The 17,200-nt window shown below is 41.4% G+C and overlaps 1 protein-coding gene across 9 annotated transcripts in view; it reads left to right on the top strand.

Annotated features, from left to right (window-relative positions):
- The window catches only part of ep400 (E1A binding protein p400), a 43,908-nt gene extending 37,767 nt beyond the window's left edge, over positions 1 to 6,141 (top strand). For 6 of the 9 annotated variants that reach the window (XM_015370060.1, XM_015370059.1, XM_015370055.1 and 3 more), the window contains 6 exons: positions 1,446 to 1,652; positions 2,674 to 2,824; positions 3,072 to 3,223; positions 5,192 to 5,356; positions 5,450 to 5,527; positions 5,624 to 6,141. In XM_015370060.1, the coding sequence (XP_015225546.1) occupies positions 1,446 to 1,652; positions 2,674 to 2,824; positions 3,072 to 3,223; positions 5,192 to 5,356; positions 5,450 to 5,527; positions 5,624 to 5,932 (1,062 nt within the window). In that variant the 3' untranslated portion in view covers positions 5,933 to 6,141. The remainder of the gene's footprint in view (positions 1 to 1,445; positions 1,653 to 2,673; positions 2,825 to 3,071; positions 3,224 to 5,191; positions 5,357 to 5,449; positions 5,528 to 5,623) is intronic. The other 3 variants (XM_015370058.1, XM_015370056.1, XM_015370057.1) reach the window with 1 other exon arrangement.
- The last annotated feature ends 11,059 nt before the right edge of the window (positions 6,142 to 17,200 follow it).

Raw genomic sequence — 17,200 nt, 5'->3', positions numbered from 1 at the left:
AAGGTCATATCGCCATACACTTAAAAAAAACACCAAAAAGGTCATTAAATTTAGTTTAAAGTCTATTTAATTACTTACTTCTTACTTTTTGGTGTTATTTTTGAAGCAATATGACCTTAAATTGTTTTTTTGTACATGACTAAATGGATACACGCCCGTTGAGGTAGTTTCAATGTATTTTTCGTACAAAACTAAAGGGATAAACGGGTCTTGACTGCGTATGCTAGTCTGACCGGGTATGCTTATCTGACAGAACACCGGCTCAGAGCAGGCAGTCATGTTGACCTTGACCATCTCCCCCTCACTGACCGGTGTCTGGTGAGAGAGAAGATGTTGCAGTGCCCCCAAACTAGACTCCGATTTTATGTTTTTGTAAAGCTAGAAGGCAACATCCAGTAATGCTATGGAAACTAAAGCCAAAGGTCCGTAAACGGACTCTGTGTGGCTCACAGTATGCGCACAGTTTGCACAAGTATGTGGGACGGGCATAAATACTAATAGTTAAAATACTAGTATAGCCTGTTCAGCACAACTTGGGATAGTTCCACTTATAGGAACCCAAAAAAGCTAAAAACTGACTTTATAAAACAAATGCGTTAAGTTTTTCCAAACAATAATGCAGTTTTAAAAGTTTAAGTCCAATACAGGAATTTGGACTTTCTCTACTAGAGTTGCACTTAAATGTCTTAAATGTTAAATTCCTTTAACTTGGAACCTTTTCTGTTTTTATTTTCTTTTTCTGTTTCCTTCATATAGCTTGAAAGGAAATAGCTTTTTTCTTGGGTTGGGTTTAAATAACAATTGTTTTATAGATCAGTTTTAATGAGACAACAAGTAATAGAATATCCTTAAATTTGAATAATAGTGCTTTAAAATGTAAGCATTACTAAAATAAAGGACTACAGATATTAAGCAAAGAAATTGTAAGTTTTCAGTCATTTTAAAACTAGTTTCTCCAAACTACAGTAAAAGTTTCCAACACAGTTGCAGCTCACAGTTGTGTGGGTCTAAATAAAACTTCTTAGGGTGTTAAAAACTATATAAAAACTCCTGTATATGCATTGTTTCATGGACCTGTGGGTGACAGATTATTGAAATTTGAACTTATCTAGTGGGGGATCTACGTCACACTGGGAGTGTTGGTTGAGCTTGCTGTATTTTGGAGTGAATGTAGCTTCTAGACATGCAAAGCAGGTAGAGAAATACCTCTAAGGGTGATAAGCTGTAGTGCAGCATTCAGGGGTAAAAAAATCTTTTGTTCCATGAGCCTATAACACAAAATCTTACTAGAATATATTCAAATGTCTAGTTTTAAGGTAACACAGATGAAACGGTTATACTAACAGCGGCTCAAATGACATCTGTGTAAAAAAAATGTATTTATTGTTGAGAATGAAGCCTGCATACTTTGCTTCTCCTAAACTCATTCATGGTTGTGTTTCTAGGACTTGTTAAAAGTGCAGAAACACAAGGTGCCGTTGCAGCAGCAGCAGGTGGCTGCAGCGACACAGGCTCAGCAGGCTGCCGTGGCTCAGCAGACCACCCAGGTGCAGCCCGCTCAGGCCGGCCAAGCCAGTCCTCAGCTCGCTGCCGTGGCTGCAGCCAGACCTGGAACTGTCCTCACTGCAAACGCGCTGCAAGTGACCAGACTGGTAAGCTCAACAAATAACCTCCACTCATTATGCACGCAGCTATAGCTCACACTGTATGACGAAAGCGCAGGGTTTAAAAGTTCACAGCTCGCGATGTATGTTCTCAAACTGTGCGACCCGACTATCTGATGCGATCTACCTGCTCACGCTGTACATCTAAAAACAACGTTGGACTCAGCTCTGGAGTGAGATAGATGGACCTACTCTGACTTGTCTGTCTGGAAGCCAGAGGAGTAGATTGGAAAATGAAGCTCACTAGAGTGAAACGCGCTGCCTTGGCAATTTGTGCAATTTTGTGCTGAAAGCCCTAAAAAGAAAAGGCGACAACGTATTTGGGACAAAGACATGGCTGAACAAACGTGGTTACTACAGTCTGTCAGTTTTACAGAAATTACTCCATTTCACTCATTGCACCCCCGCCATGCTTCTGTGTTTTCTTAACATTTAACTTTTTATTGGTATTTTTCTCTTTTTTACATATACAGTGTACATGAACATTATACATCAAACTCAACATAACCTAGAGATTTCACTTGGGAGCTATTCAACTATTTGGCCTTTGTCCCGTCTAGTTTATTTATTTTTTTAATCTTTATCACTGTCTTTTGTCTTGAATCTTGTCCATTTCCTCCACTTTTCTCCCATTTGAGTTTGTTGAAGTCTTAGACGATGTGTCAGCTTTTCCATAATGTGGATTTCTTCTATTATTCCAGTCCATTGTTCTTGACAAGGGGGGTCTGCCTGTCCCCATTTCCTCGTGATAGCTTGCAATGGAATTTCCCATTGGGAACCTACTAGCACTAAGTTGCTATCTGGTTAGCAAGATGCTTCCGACAAACCGGCCACAATCAAACTTGCTTGCAAACCTTCCGCCACAACAATCCCGCCCCCTTGACAAACAACCAATCACATTCACTTTATTCACTCGTGTAAAGTCGTGCACCCCTGGGGAGAATTCGGAAATGCAACAATTGGAACAGCTTCCCTACGACTTTAAATTCTCAATTTGTTCTTTTTCCAGACCCGGGTGCCCACTCAGGGGCAGATCCCGGCCCAGGGAGGACAGACGGCTCAGGTAACCCTCACTAAACCTCCGGTGGTCTCTGTGCCGGCTGTGGTCTCTGCAGTGACCACCATGTCATGTGTGGCTATTAATCAAGCACAGAAAACTGGTAAGTTTGAAGACTTCATTTGATGTTTTTAGTTTCTTTTTTAATCCAAATAAACACTTTAATGTAATCTCTAAATCATTTGCATGTTTGTCAGTATTCAATTCCCCCATAGAGGAGCAAAAAGTTCCTGGTTATTTTTGATGCCGTGAACAGCATATTTCCTGCTCTTGTTCTTATTGATAAAAAAAATGCTACAAATCAATAATCAGTTCTACCTGGTCTGGTTACGTTATTATCTGGTGTTAAGGGGGCCCGGTGCTGACGCCAGCCTTCTCTCAGATGCACGTCGGGCAGCTGATTCCCATGAAGAAGCAGCAGCATCCAGCAGCCATCCAGGCAGCCGCGGCGCAGCAGAAAGCAGGGCAGCCTCAACAAGGACAGGCTGCCGTGCAGCAGAAGGTAAAAACACCAAAACTACACCTACAGGACGATCTGATGTCTTCTAATCAGCAATAGAGGCAGCATATGTGTGAGGGAAGTTGTATGAGTCGTCTGTGTAAATGATTTTTTTTGTCCACAGAGGTACTGCATGGGGGTCGTGAAAGTTGTGGTTGATTAGACTTCTTTTTTATATTCCCTCTGCAGTTTTTTCCAGTAATTGAACTGTCTTTAAATCCACATAAACCTGAGTTCAACACACTGTAAACAGATAAATAGTAAACAGTATAAATAAATAGTAAACAGATAAATGGAGGCAGAAGATGTCTTTCAGTCATCAATGCACACATTCAGCGACACACAGGAGCTCTTTCAATCTTGGCAACGTTTCATTCACAACACCTGTCCCATCAACCAGGAACCATTACCCAGCATGCATCAGAGCAGACTGGTCTGTTCTTGAGATTGACAGCGTATTAATACAGAGTATTAAGTTAAAAGTTCTCTTTTCTGTTGTTTTTTCTCTATAAAAGTATGTTTTAAATACTTGAAATACTTTTAGGCTTCACCATATGGCCCATTTACTGATTTAGTGTGTAATTTAGAAAAAAAAGTTCAAATGTTTAGAGGACCATGGCAACCAGCGGACCTCCCAGGGTAACGGCAGCCAGGGCTAATATTAGCCCGTCTGCAGCAGCCTCCTATCAGTTTAGCCGTGAGTGATGTACCGCTGGCTATGATGGCGATTTTTTTTTTTTTTCATTTGTATTTGTGTTTATCTGACCATGTTAACTATTATTCCCCCTCTAAATAAAAAAAGTAATAAATTATCATCTAGAAACTATTAATAACAGGAGGTGAAATGCAGCTCCAGACGAGCCGAGTGTGTGATGACGTCACGAGTATGTTTTTATTCAAATTGACCCATAATGCTCAATCTGTGGTTCTGTTTTCGGCGTCATTTTCTCCTCGTTAATGTTGGTTGGTGAACCTCTCCAGGTGCACTACTGCCACCAACTGGTAAGGAGTGTAACATCGTCACCTGTGTAACAGCTTAACAGCTTCTTGGGAAGTTTTAGATTCATATTTGTCAATTAGTCATTTATAATTTTATTATTGAAAATTTGTAACTTTTTATTTGTACTCATAACTTTTTAACATATATTTTTACATATGAAACGTCTGATTCCTCATGTATTAAAGAATCGAGAAAAAATAAGCAAATACAAATCTCAAATGGTTTTGATTGTTATCTAACCCCATTCCATATGCATGTTTTGTTTTCATCTGTGTACAACATGGCTTCTTTCTCAAAGAAATCTTAAATACAGACTTTAACATCAGCCTAAAACTTTCTTTTTAGTCTTTAAATTTGAACAATCAGGTTTTCTTTGAGTTAAATTTAATATTTTTCCCAGAAATCTTCAGTGTCGTTCATTTGATGCTGTTGAGGATCATAAATTGGGATTATTAGATTGTAAATAATCTTCAACCCACGTGAAATTTAACAAAGTTTGGCAAGAAATAGATTGAAGTAATTCTCTAAAGCTGGTCTTCTAACATCTCTGTAATCAGTTTTATTTGGTCCAGTGTTGCAGTTTAGATTACATATCCTCTCTCTCTTTTTTTCTCCTTTCTTCCTGTCAGGTTAAAGGCAACAAGTCTTAAATAAACCATCACCCAGTGTTTTGTCAGCCTGACAGTAATAGTTTGTTTAGCATATATTCATTGACAGATGTCTGAGGAAACGGCTTCCGGTTTTGCATTTTGTGATTTATTTGCTCTGATCAAGGCATTTAAACAGGCTTTTAATCTTAACTGGATTTTTTATTGTACTAAATTTCTTGCCTGTCGTAAATTTAGTGAGGATAACACTTTGATAAGAGAATTCATTTCTTTATCGAGGTCTGATTTGTCTGGAGTTTTAGCAGCTCTTTTATTCTAAACCCTGGATATTTTCTGAAGTTTTTTTTAATTTTTTTTTGATAGATTGGAACCCAGCAGGTGACGATGCAGACAGCTCCGTCAGCGCAGCAGCAGAAGGTCACCTACGCAGCAACAACTCAGCTCCAGCCGGGAATCAAAACCCAGTTCTTCACCACCACCACCCCCATCGCCCAGGCCCCAAAACCAGCTGGAGCCCAGCAGATCCAGGTCGCTCATCACCTGTTTACCCAGAGTACAAAGTCTGCACATCTTTTCCGTGTTTTACTGCTGATCTAACAGGCTGTTTGCTCTGTGTTATAGGTGACTAAGCTTCCACAAATAGTGCAGCAGCAGACGACCGTGGCCAACATTCAGCAGATTGTTTCCTCTTCCCAGCAGGTGAGGCCGCTCTATTGATCCAGCTTGTTAACCTGCCTCAGCTCTGTAGTTTGGAGCCCGTCAGCAGGGTCATAAACTTCTCCCCTTGTGACCCAGGTCCAGCCTCAGACTGTGACTCTGGCCCAGGCCACCACTTCAGCTCCCGCTCAAGTCCAGATGATTCCCGCAGGGCCGCCCAGCGCTCAGGTGGTTCAGCAGAAGATCATCCCCCAGCAGGTGGTAACCCCCGCCACACAGATCCAGCCCCAGAATCCGCACAGCCCCGCCCACCTGCCCGCCGCCCCTTCGGCCGCAGAGTCCCCCGGACAGCAGTCCGGTCAGGCCCAGCAGCCCAACAAGAATCCAGCTCGCCAAGGGGGGGTCAGGACCAAAACCCCCGCCAAACCCAGCGGGGGGAGCAGCTAGTCCTGCTTTGTGACGAATCCCCTTGCCCTAGTTTTTTTGGTTTTTCTGCGGATCACATGACGTTACAGATCCCGCAGCCTCCAAGTCCTGGAAACCAGCCGCTGTCTTAATCACACCAAACCCTTTTGTTTACGCCTGTTAACTCTAGTCAGCTCTGAGTGTTACAGAGCTAATAAGTGAATAGCTCTGGAGGATCAGCGACGACCCGCCGCCGCTTCTGTTCTGCTCCACAGCCATCAGGAGCAGCGATCCCTTCTTAACCTGATTTAAATGTACATTATTTGTTATTAACAACTTCATTCTGAACCCTGCAAACCACGACAGCCCAGTCCTCCACACATCACTGCTGTCTTCTGTTTGATAAATATATATCTGCCCTAACAGACGTCCCAGGCTGGGGATGGAGTCACTCTGCATTAGTGTCAGTGTGTTCATTATTAGTCCCTGTCTGTCTGTTTCTGTTGTTACTAGTGAAAAAAGATGGTCGTTCCTTTAATCGCTTTATTTTTTTTTTTTTTTAATCATTATTATTTCAGTAAATACACTGTAAACATGTACTTTAGTGTTTTTGTGTTTCTCAAATTCTTTTTTTAATTGATGTCAAAAGAAAAAAAAACTGTAAATATCAGCAAAAACATTTGTACTTGTAAAGTAGTTGTGTTTTCATTGGATTTTTCAGCCTAATTGTAATAAAGTGTTTTGTTTTTATACACAAACTCATCTTTTTCCTTTCATTAAAGTGTTGAAAGTACTTAAACATGTCGTGAGTCCTTAAACTTTGACACACTGCACTTAATTTATCTTCATATGGAAATATAGACATGTCTTTTTTTATGTATTATCAATGCTGAGATAAGAACATTTAATTATTTATCAAATCCAACTAGCATGTTAATTTAGATTGCAGCTTCAATTATTGTGATACATTGTTTACCAATCTACTTGCTCTGGAGAGCAGAGTTCGCTGCTTTTTATATGTTGTTGCAAAAGTCTCCAGTAGCAGAAAAAAGTCAATAGATTTGGCGAGATGTGCATTTTTATAAATAAAAGCGCTAAAGGGGTCTGAAAAGTCGCTAAATAAGTTGGCAACACTGCTCTTTGCTTCATTTGTTTTCAAATGGTTTGCTGCTGTCTGTTTGGACCTTTCTGAACATGTGCAGCAAATGGACTGATCCAATATGGTGGACACTGAAGGGGGGGGTTATTAATGTCCACAAATAAGGAATAATTCTGTTAAACATACATGTAAATAGAGTTTTATGGGGCCCCCAGGAACTTGGGTTGGTGTGTTTCTACCTAAGAAAGTGGTTTGAACATCCTGCAATGAAATAGTTGGTGTTCATCCAAGTGTAGATCTTTATCTTCATACTCTGCTGTAAATAGTCTGACCTTTATGGTTTTATTAGAGGACAAAGGTTTCTGCCCTGGAAAAGCCCCTTTCATTTCAACATGTTCAGCCTCCTGAACTTTCTTATCAGCAGCAGCGTAAGTCTTTAATGGGCCCTAAAATCATATTATTGACTTCCTTTAGCATCTTGAGACTTACTTAGAGACTTAGACAACTTTTTGTCTAAGTCTTTTTGTCGTTTTGTATGCAAAGAGTATACATTTACTTTCAGACAGTAAATGAGCAGCAGTTTAGCATTGCAATGAACTTTTCCATTACCTAAAGTGCAGCAGTGATCGAATGTAAACTGTGTGGGAGAAAAAACATGGTGCAGAAATGCATTGATATGGAAGATCAGAGCATTTCAAGACAAATATATACGGTGCAAAAAAACTCGGTGTGACTTGATTTAGAGTTTTTTCAACATTCAGCAGTCTAATGGCGGTGGGGAAGAAGCTGTTGCAGAATCTGCTGGACCTGCATCGAATGCTGCAAAGCCCTTTTCCCAGAGGGCAGCAGGGAGAACAGTCCATGCTGGGGTGTGAGGCAGAGCATGTGAACGGAGCACCACGACGCACAATTCCTGCTCCCCACTTAAGCGGATTTTCGCTCTGACGCTGAAATTTGCACCGGGGACGCTCTGCTCAAATATCGCTCCGCGCTCACCTTAATAGGCTCTATGCACAGCTCCACTACTTCCTGAATTTAAGGCAGCTCCTTTGTTTCCTGTCTTTCATGATTGGATGCACTGATTAATCCAGGTGTGTATGACCTAAGTAACTGGCTAGACACACCTGGATTAATCAGTTCGTCCAGTAATGAAAGACAGGAAACAAAGGAGCTGCCTTAAATTCAGGAAGTAGTGGAGCTGTGCATAGAGCCCATTTTCCTGCCACTCCTGCGAAATCGCTTCACGCTCACTCAAAATTTCAGGAGAAGACATTTTTTGTTCGTGTAATTATGCCAGGGCCCTGGGACACACAGCGATTGATTTAATGATGTGACCGATACACGTCTTATTTACCTGAATGTTAAATTATCGCGAATTACGTTCCCAGCTGTGAATGTAACGCCTCGCTCCTTTCATGTTGCCCCGCGTCTCCTATTTAAATAATTTTTAAAATCACACTTCAATCAAAAAAAAAAATTATTTTACAACCTTTATAATCAAACATGTTGAATTGACGTTGAGAGCGGCCTTTAAATTGAAAACTGCTAATATTTTTTCCGCTCACATGCTCTGGTGTGATCCACTCTGCCGTTCTCACGACTCTTCTCTTTTTCTTCCAGTCTGCGGTGCTGCAGCCTCCACTCCACACAGTGAGACAGCTGGTCAGAACGTTCTCTATGGAGCTTCTGTAGAAGGTGGTGAGGATGGGTGGGGGCAGGTGGGCTCTCCTCATCCTCCACAGGAAGTAGAAGCACTTCTGTGCCCTTTTAACCAGTGAGGAGGTGTCTACAGTCCAGATGAGGGTGTCTGTGATTTGCATGTGATCAGATAAGGGCACACCTGAGTTTGTTTTTAAGTTCTAGATTTATTGAAACACAGAAATCTCTTTGTACTATGCTAAATGTTTTTTTTTTTTACCATTTGCTCGCTTTATAAAACACCTGTCTGTTATTTCTACAAAAGTGCCTTCTTGATTTATTCTAGAACAGAAATAGCTTTTCTTTCAATTGTTCAAGATTTAAGAAAAAAATCATGTTTGTTACTCTTGAAATTTTCAAATTGAGGTAAAATGAGATATTAAGTTAAACAGACAAACTTTTAAATGGGAGACCAATTGTTCAATTTGTGACGTTTATTTAATCAATTTGTGTTTTTTTTTTGTTATTTAGTCTAACTGTTCGAGATTGTTCTCTGCAATTGAGTTTATTTAGAAAAACTTTGAGAGATCAAATGATTATTTGAGCCTCTGTTTCTGCTCATCTTGTTAAAACGTCACGTCATTCTGTGTTTGACCACAGGGGGTCGCTGTTTCACCATTTTCTGCTTCCTTAAGGAGCCCTGCTACTCTTGATTTTCCAGCTCAGTGAAATTTCCAACCTGCTCCCCAGAGCACACCCTGAGCCCTTCCTCTCCTCTGACACTCGGTGGCCGCTCCACCATCACAGCTAAACGAGTGAGACAAGAGAGGTGAGGTGGAAGAGAGACGAGCAGATGGGCAAAGCTGGTTCCTTTGGCCCGGATCTCACCCTGCCCAACCACTTCACCAGATTAGTCAGAAATGGTTTGTTTTTGCTCTTATTTGACCATTTTTAGGAATTGCATTAAAAATAAAAAACACAAAGAGCCTTAAGTTGTTTAGAGTCAGGGGCGGATCTACAGGGGAGCATGGGGGGGCTGAGCCCCATTCCTGTATATCATTAAAATATTTTCGGGGTTTTTTGTCCAAAAAGCTCCTTACAGCTTTCCAATTAAATATTTAATTAGCCAAATATTATTTCTGCTCAGTGGTGCAGTGGGTAGCACTGCTGCCTTGCAGCAAGAAGGTTCTTGGTTCTATTCCCAGCTGCCATCTTTCTCCATGGAGTTTGCATGTTTTCCCTGAGCATGGGTTGGTTCTCTCTGGGTACTCTGGCTGGCTCCCGCAGTCCAAAAACATGACTGTTAGGTTAATTTGCTTCTTTATATTCTCCTTAGGTGTGAATGGTTGTTTTTCTCTGTGTTGCCTTCGAATGGACTGGCAACCTGTCTAGGATGGACCCCGCCTCTCGCCCATAGGCAGCTGGAGATAGACACCAGCACCCCTCACGACCCCCCTAGGGATAATCGTGACAGAAAATGGATGCATAGCCAAATATATACCTCTATAATCTTTATTTTTTATATATAAACATAAAATATAAGAATAAATAACTGCCTTTTAGGAAAAAATGCTTTCCAAATAGTGCTACTTGTATTTCCTATGTGAACAACTCATTTCTGGCTTCATATTAGTATAAACTTCTAGCCATAATGAGTTGATTAATTTTTTGTTAAATTAAAGGAAGTGTGAGGAATGAGAAGTAAGAAAAGACAGAAATTAGAGGAAGGAAAATGTCAGCATCATGATGTCAAAGAGAGAGAGCAGAGATAATGCAGAGGAAACTGATGAAGGATAACAGGAAGGCAGAGAATCAGTGAATCCAGCATCCAGCTGAACCACCTGCTGTTTAGACTTTAGACCTTAAGCTCTCCTAAAAGTAATGACTGAAAATGAAGTCAATCAAAGGTACTTTTCTGACTTTGTCTTCTTTGTTGATTTATTCATTTAGTAGAATATTAGTTTCTCTTGGTTAGCCTGTAGCTAAGTTCACTTGGTTTGTTAGTACCGAAAATGGGACAATATTAAGGTATAAAATAAGCCTAACTAAGCATGGTATCCATTATATTCACTTCCCCACAGCGGATGCTTTTAGGAACCACCTCATATTGCAATAAATGTTGCAGTTTACAGTCATTTTCTTAAAATAAGGACATAATTTAAAGGTAAATGTATTTTGTAACTCATTCCACTGTGATGATTGATGTTTCTTAGTCTAATTTCTTTATTTTTTATGTTTATACTCACAATTGACAAAAACAATGTTTGTGATTTGACATCAGACCAATAAAAAATGTGAATACAGAATTTTAGGCTTAATCAAAACAATGTTTGATACCTGCCTAAAGCTTGCTATTTGCAGAAGATACATTTAATTTGCACCTCACTGGAATCCATTAAAAACAGCTTTGTGTTTCTGACAGAGCTGCTAATATAGACTGAAATTTTCGAACATCATGTATTCTTTTTTTTCTCATGTGTGCTGTGTCGGCATGGGTCAGCCTCAACAAAAAGGATTTCTTAGGGTGACTTACTTAAATCTAAGTGTGCAGGCCACTTAGCTGTAATAGTGACCTGTGTTTGCACGACTTTCAGCTGTGTGGGTTTGTTTATTTGTTTGGAATATTTTTAGAAATCTGTGTGTTTGTGTTAAGTGGGTGTTTGGGAGTTGCACAGCTACAGGAAAAGGACACAAGGCATCAGCAAAGAGAAGCCAAACACCCTGCAGAGGGACGTGGAGGAGGAGGCCTCCATCCACGCCCACAGAAGGACGGACATAAGGAGGGAATATGCATTCATTCTCCTTTACAAACTGACTGCAGCTCAGTAAAATCAGAACATAAAACCTTTAAAAACAGCAGGTTTTAATTAGCAGCTAGCTGTAGCTGCAGACTTTGGCTCCAACTTTAAACACATGAATGCAAACCGTTTTATTTTCTAGATTTGATGTTGTTCTCTGATGATGACTCTGAGCCTCAAATTTCTAAGTCTTCAAAACGCTATCTGTCCTGGATTGCTCTTCATTTAAAAATGATCGACTTGCTCTTTCCATTCACCTGTCTACTCTGCCCGTGGAAAACATAATGCAACTGCTTTTGGTATTTACTTAATCATATTTAGTTACTGTAACACAAATGTTTTATGTCCTACACTGCTAACATGAAGCAATTGTGTTACAGTAACTCAACATGATTAAGTTAATGCCAAAAACAGTTGCATTATTTTTTTTCAGTGTTCATCTGTTCGGCTGTGACTCCATCCTAGAGAGAAATATCAGCTGTGCTGCTTCCATCAACACCTTTGTCTATAGATGTTTTGATTGGCCTGTTTTTCAGTGTACTCCTGTTTCTCTGACTGTGACTAACTGGATGTGCTCTCCTTATCCTCTGACATGGGAGCTGGCTCGGAGCTCGTCTGCCTGGCTGTGTGTTTCCTGGACAGGGCCGCCTTTTACAGCTGCTTTTTGTATCTCTGCTTCTGTCTCCTTGAACCCCAGTCGGCCTCAGCAGATGGCCGCTCACACTGAGCCTGGTTCTGCTGGAGGTTTCTTCCTGTTAAAAGGGAGTTTTTCCTCTCCACTGTCGCTACAAGCATGCTTAGTGTGAGGGATTGCTGAAGAGTCAATGAGTCGATGCAATCAACTGGTTTTCTTTAGATAGAAAACTTTGTATCAATTTGACTGTATGATCTGGTGAACTGTAAAGAGCCTTGAGATGATATGTGTTGTCAATTGGCGCTATATAAATAAACTGCATTGAATTGAATCTGATCCACCTGTTTCCAGCTGCTATTTATGCTGCCTGTTTTCCTGCCATCAGCATTAGATTATTCGAGCCTACTCTTTTTTATAGTCTGCCTGATCCTGACCTGTTTCTGCTCCTGTACCTGTGGAATCACCTTTGTCACAAGCTGCGGAGTAACCACTCTTCTGGACTTCACTCCTTCTTCTAGGCTTAGACTGAACTTTACCACGTTGGTGACTTTCATGTTCAATATCATTCCCCGTCTGAGTCCTGAAGTGACTGACCTGAGTTTCCGTTTCTACAGTGTATCCAGTGAACCTGCCCCAGCTGACGTTTTAAATAAACTGTTTTTGAATCTGATCTGTATTCTTGAATTCTGGGTCAACATTCTGAGCTCCTGACAATCCAGGCCTGTTCCAATCAATTCCTGCTAAAAGAAAAGCCTCCCTGCAGCATGAACGCGCCACCATCGTGCTGAAAACAGGGTGGTGTGTTTATGATCCGGTGTGATGGTTGTCCAGTGGTCTCATCTGACCGGAACACAAGCTGCTGTTGTTCCTTCGAAACAGATTATAAATGAGAACTAATTTCTCTGTTTCATGCTTTATTTCCAATAAATGCATGTTTTATTTTATCACATAAACTAAATACATTGAAACAGGTGGTTGACTTTGTGAGGTAAGAGAACAGCTTTATAAAGAACTGGAGAACAAATGGGTTACCTCGTTTAGCACCATTTCCAACCTTTGAGTGCAAAGTCAGAGTGGTTGTTGGGGTTTAACGGTGTAAAATGCTCCACCTTAGCCGCACAGCCTGTCAGCAGCTTCACAAATCTTCTGCGAACAATTGCAGCTGCTAAAAACGAGCTGTCAGAAAGCTGCCGCCGCTCTCTGTTACTCTCTCTGGAGTCAAACGTCAGTTAACAGCAGATAACATTGGAGGTAACTGCTCCTTTCACACAGGCACCCAGCAAAACAAACAGACGCGCTTGTGTGTTTGCTTTGATGTTAAAGCGAAGGAAATGAGAGTGACACATTTAAAGCACGTGTTTGTGCAGAAAGCACCTAGAGCAGGACCTTGGAGCACTTGTGTCTCGACGGTTTTCCTTGACGATGAAGCTGTTCTGCACAGAGATGCAGCCAGTGGGAGCAGAAGGACCTCCCACCATGCATGTGTTTATCCCAACAGGGCCTCTGAACGAGGCCAAATGTTGCACCTCTGCATGTTCTCCTTTATTGGCCCAGAGTCATGAAGAGGAGGTCAGAGAAGCCCTTTCAACAACAGCCTCTGGCAACGGGGATGATACGATTATTACGTGTGGTGACACAACAACAGCGGTTGGAGGGGGGGTTAGTGAAGCGAGGGCTTTGTTGTTGCCTAAGAGACGAGCTCCCTTGCTCAGGCCTGTACAGTTTGCTCAGCGGGTCGCCTCTGTCCGTGCTCAGGCATCGATCACACGGCCTCGGGGTCCTTCCCCTGCTTATTGATGCTCCTCTGATGATGCTGGTTATCTTGGCTACTGGAAGAGTAACATTTTTTTTTAAAAAAGAAAAGAAAGAGGTAGTCTGGCTTCCTAGAAAGGTTGCCACGGTAACCAGCTGCAACCCCCTTTTTAGTGCACATCACAAGGCTGCTGGAACAATGGTTCCAGCAGCTTTTTTCTAGACGTTGCTGCTTTCTTTTGAAGACTGAATCCCATCAGGATCCTACTGTACCCTCACTGCCATGCAGGCCTCAAGCCGGCAGTTTGGACTTTAATGTCAAATAAGGAAAAACTGCAGCTTTGGAGCTACTTCATAAAGTTGTCTCTTTTTTCTAAGAGGCTCTTTGATGTCCAGCCTTACATAATAAGTCATCTTTATTGGGTTTAGTGATCTCCATTTTCGGGGGGTGCTGAGGCCAATGTGGGACTGGCTTATTACTCCGAATGATGAGTCACATGTTTGCTGGCCAATTTCACTGAACTGCATTGTGGGAGGGGGGGCGATAATTGCTCTGCATGCAAGATGAGCTGAGAGAGCACCAGAGCTGATATGCTCCACTTCCTCTCACACAGTGAGGGGAAGTGTCACTCTGCGCTTTAAGGACATACTGTGGAGCTACAGTAGAAGCCTGCCTCCATCGCTTTCATTCTTCCCCCACTTTCTTCTTCTTCTGTCCACTTGGCAGCTCAAATGTCTTGGTGTGACTCTCTGCATCTGCAAACCGAGGAGGCGATCTTCTTCTCCCTTCTCTTCTGAATAGTTAAATACCATTTAATCACAGCTCAGCTGCAGCCTGCGCTCTATATGGATTATATTACATAGAGGCGTACTTTTAACCAACTGGGATGTTTTTCTGAAGACAGTTGGTTGCACTTGATTTCAGAGGTGTCAAGTAAAAAAGTACAACTACTATTACCAGTATTGGACAGTGCAATATTCAGTTACCATGGAGACTGAACACAAATTTTAGGAGGAATATTACTGTTAACCAAGACATTTATAACAGCCCCTCCCCATGTACCTGCTATTCTCTTACATAAGTAGTAAAAAAAGTGTGATTATAGAGTTATTAAAGCTTCATTGTTCTTTTGAATAGAAAAGCAAACGTACGACATGTTTACAGCACTTTTCAGCTACTTAAAACGCTTTACATAAGAGCCACTGTGAAAAGCAACTCAGGAAGCTGGAATTAACCCAAAGCTTTTGGATTAAACACCAGCTGTCCCGCTGAGCCACAGTCCCCCCCTTTGTAAAATGTCTTGGGGTTTTCCTAAACTCATAATAGATTTTATGATTGTTAAAAACTTTAAAGGGATGGAGAAATTAAACTAAAGCTAAAATGTACTGAAACACTAAACACTGCTTTGGAGAAATCAAGGTCATGTTCCTCCCTGGCAGAGGTGGGAAGTATTTAGATACATCATTTACTCTGTTGCATTTACCTAAGAAACATTTTGGACAGAAAAAAAATACATTTAGGAGTAGTTTTATTGACGTACTTCTTACTTTTACTTAAGCAATATTCTCAGCTGAAATTACAGTAAGTAGTAGGTTACCCTGTCCTCACATATAAAGCAATGTTGTAAAATGAAACGGTCTCCCTCTGTGTTTTATAATCTGATAGCAGACCACCTTGGACCAGAGGATGAAGAATTCACAGAGTTGCTGCTAAAGACAAAGCCACGTTCACCCATCTAGACTAAATCCTATAGCAGAGAACCAAAAATCTTGGGTTAGTTTTTCTTTTTTGGAGAGTTTATTTGTATTTGTTTGTTTATGTGCAGGATAGGTCGAAAAATAGATGGATTTTAATTTATGGATTTTTTTTTGTGGGGAACAAGCAGTTCCCCACTAAACCAGACGGTGGCAGTAGTGAGCTTTGACAGCCTTAGTGTTGGACTCAAAAAGACCAAAGGACTTTTACTCAAGACAAAAACACAAGAAAAGGGAAGGTTGTTGGTTCGTTAGCAGGATCAATTGAAGACGTATTTAGAAATAGAAGTACCTGTCCCTTATTAAATGGAACAGGAACGCACTTTGTCCCGTAATACTGTGAGAGTAAAAGTAGTAAATGCATGATGTTATTGTCGTTGTCTGGGCAACCATGTTTTACATCATGTTGCAATGTTCAGCCAATCTTGTAGTGTAACGTCACTGGCATTAAGCAGGACCCAAGCAGATCTGGTACCCGGGCATACACTATGCGATTTTTTTCAAGCGTTGCACGCAGCTAAAGCTCGAACTGTACCATGAAACCTCAGGGTTTCATGGTACAGTGTGAGCGCACAATGCACGTTCTCACACTGTGCGACCAGACTAACTGATGCGATCAACCTGCTCACGCTGTACGTTTATAAACCACGTCGGACTCAGCTCCGCAGTGAGATGGCGCTACTCGAATTCGTCTATCCGGAATCCAAATGAGTAGTGGAAGGAATATGAAGCTCACAAGAGTGAAACACGCTACCTTTGTAGTTTGTGCAATTTTGTGCTGTAAGCCCTAAAAAGAAAAGGCAACGATGTATTTGGGACACAGACATGGCTGAGCAAACATGGCTACCACGGTCTGTCAGTTTTAAGAAAGAAATTCATTTCCCTCATTGCACCCCCACCATGCTTCTGTGTTTTCGTCTGAAAGGAAGAAGAAGAAGAAGAATCCTTCTTTGCACACTGAGCGATTTACCCACGATGGCCGACTGAATTTCAAACATGTTTGGTTTTCTCCCAACCTTACAATTCCTGATTGGGGGGTGGTCATGACAGTCTGATTGCCCCTCGTTACCCCCTGTACACTGCATGATGCACGATGAAGGCTGAAAGTCGGCCCGATCAAAAAATGTACGCACGACTTGAAAGTCGGCCCGAAAATGGCAAAAAATCAAACATAGTATGCCCCCCTTTACATTGGCAAATTTACTTTTAAGGAAAGGACTCTGTGCTCTGATAAATATCGTGTAATATATCTCAAATGACGCAAACGGGTTACAATTTACACAGTCTTGCTTCATGGTAGTCTTTTATGTAAATAGATTATAGAAAACACTGTGATTAGTTTTAACCACTGCAAAGACACACAAAGAGTGGAGCCGACATAAGCACCATGGTTCACGAGGGTTAATAAACAACTAAAGAATTAAAGTGTGTCATGTGTTACCTGCTAACTGCAGGCTGGATGTCGTCTCATTCCAAGTCCTGTCTTTGGTGTGGCATTTTCCCACCCAGAACCAGCTCAGCCCATGACTCACTTTAAACACGCCACAGTGACTAGGATGGGGATTAGCGCCAACTGTCTGACCCAGACCTCAGGATGATGAGCTAAATGTCATTTTTGCAAAAGAGCCTCTAAG

This window comes from Cyprinodon variegatus, unplaced genomic scaffold (assembly GCF_000732505.1).
Source record: "Cyprinodon variegatus isolate N-32 unplaced genomic scaffold, C_variegatus-1.0 Scaffold41, whole genome shotgun sequence".
NCBI lineage: Eukaryota > Metazoa > Chordata > Actinopteri > Cyprinodontiformes > Cyprinodontidae > Cyprinodon > Cyprinodon variegatus.
The sequence above is the reverse complement of the archived record's forward strand: the minus strand, read 5'-3'. Positions and strand labels throughout refer to the sequence as shown.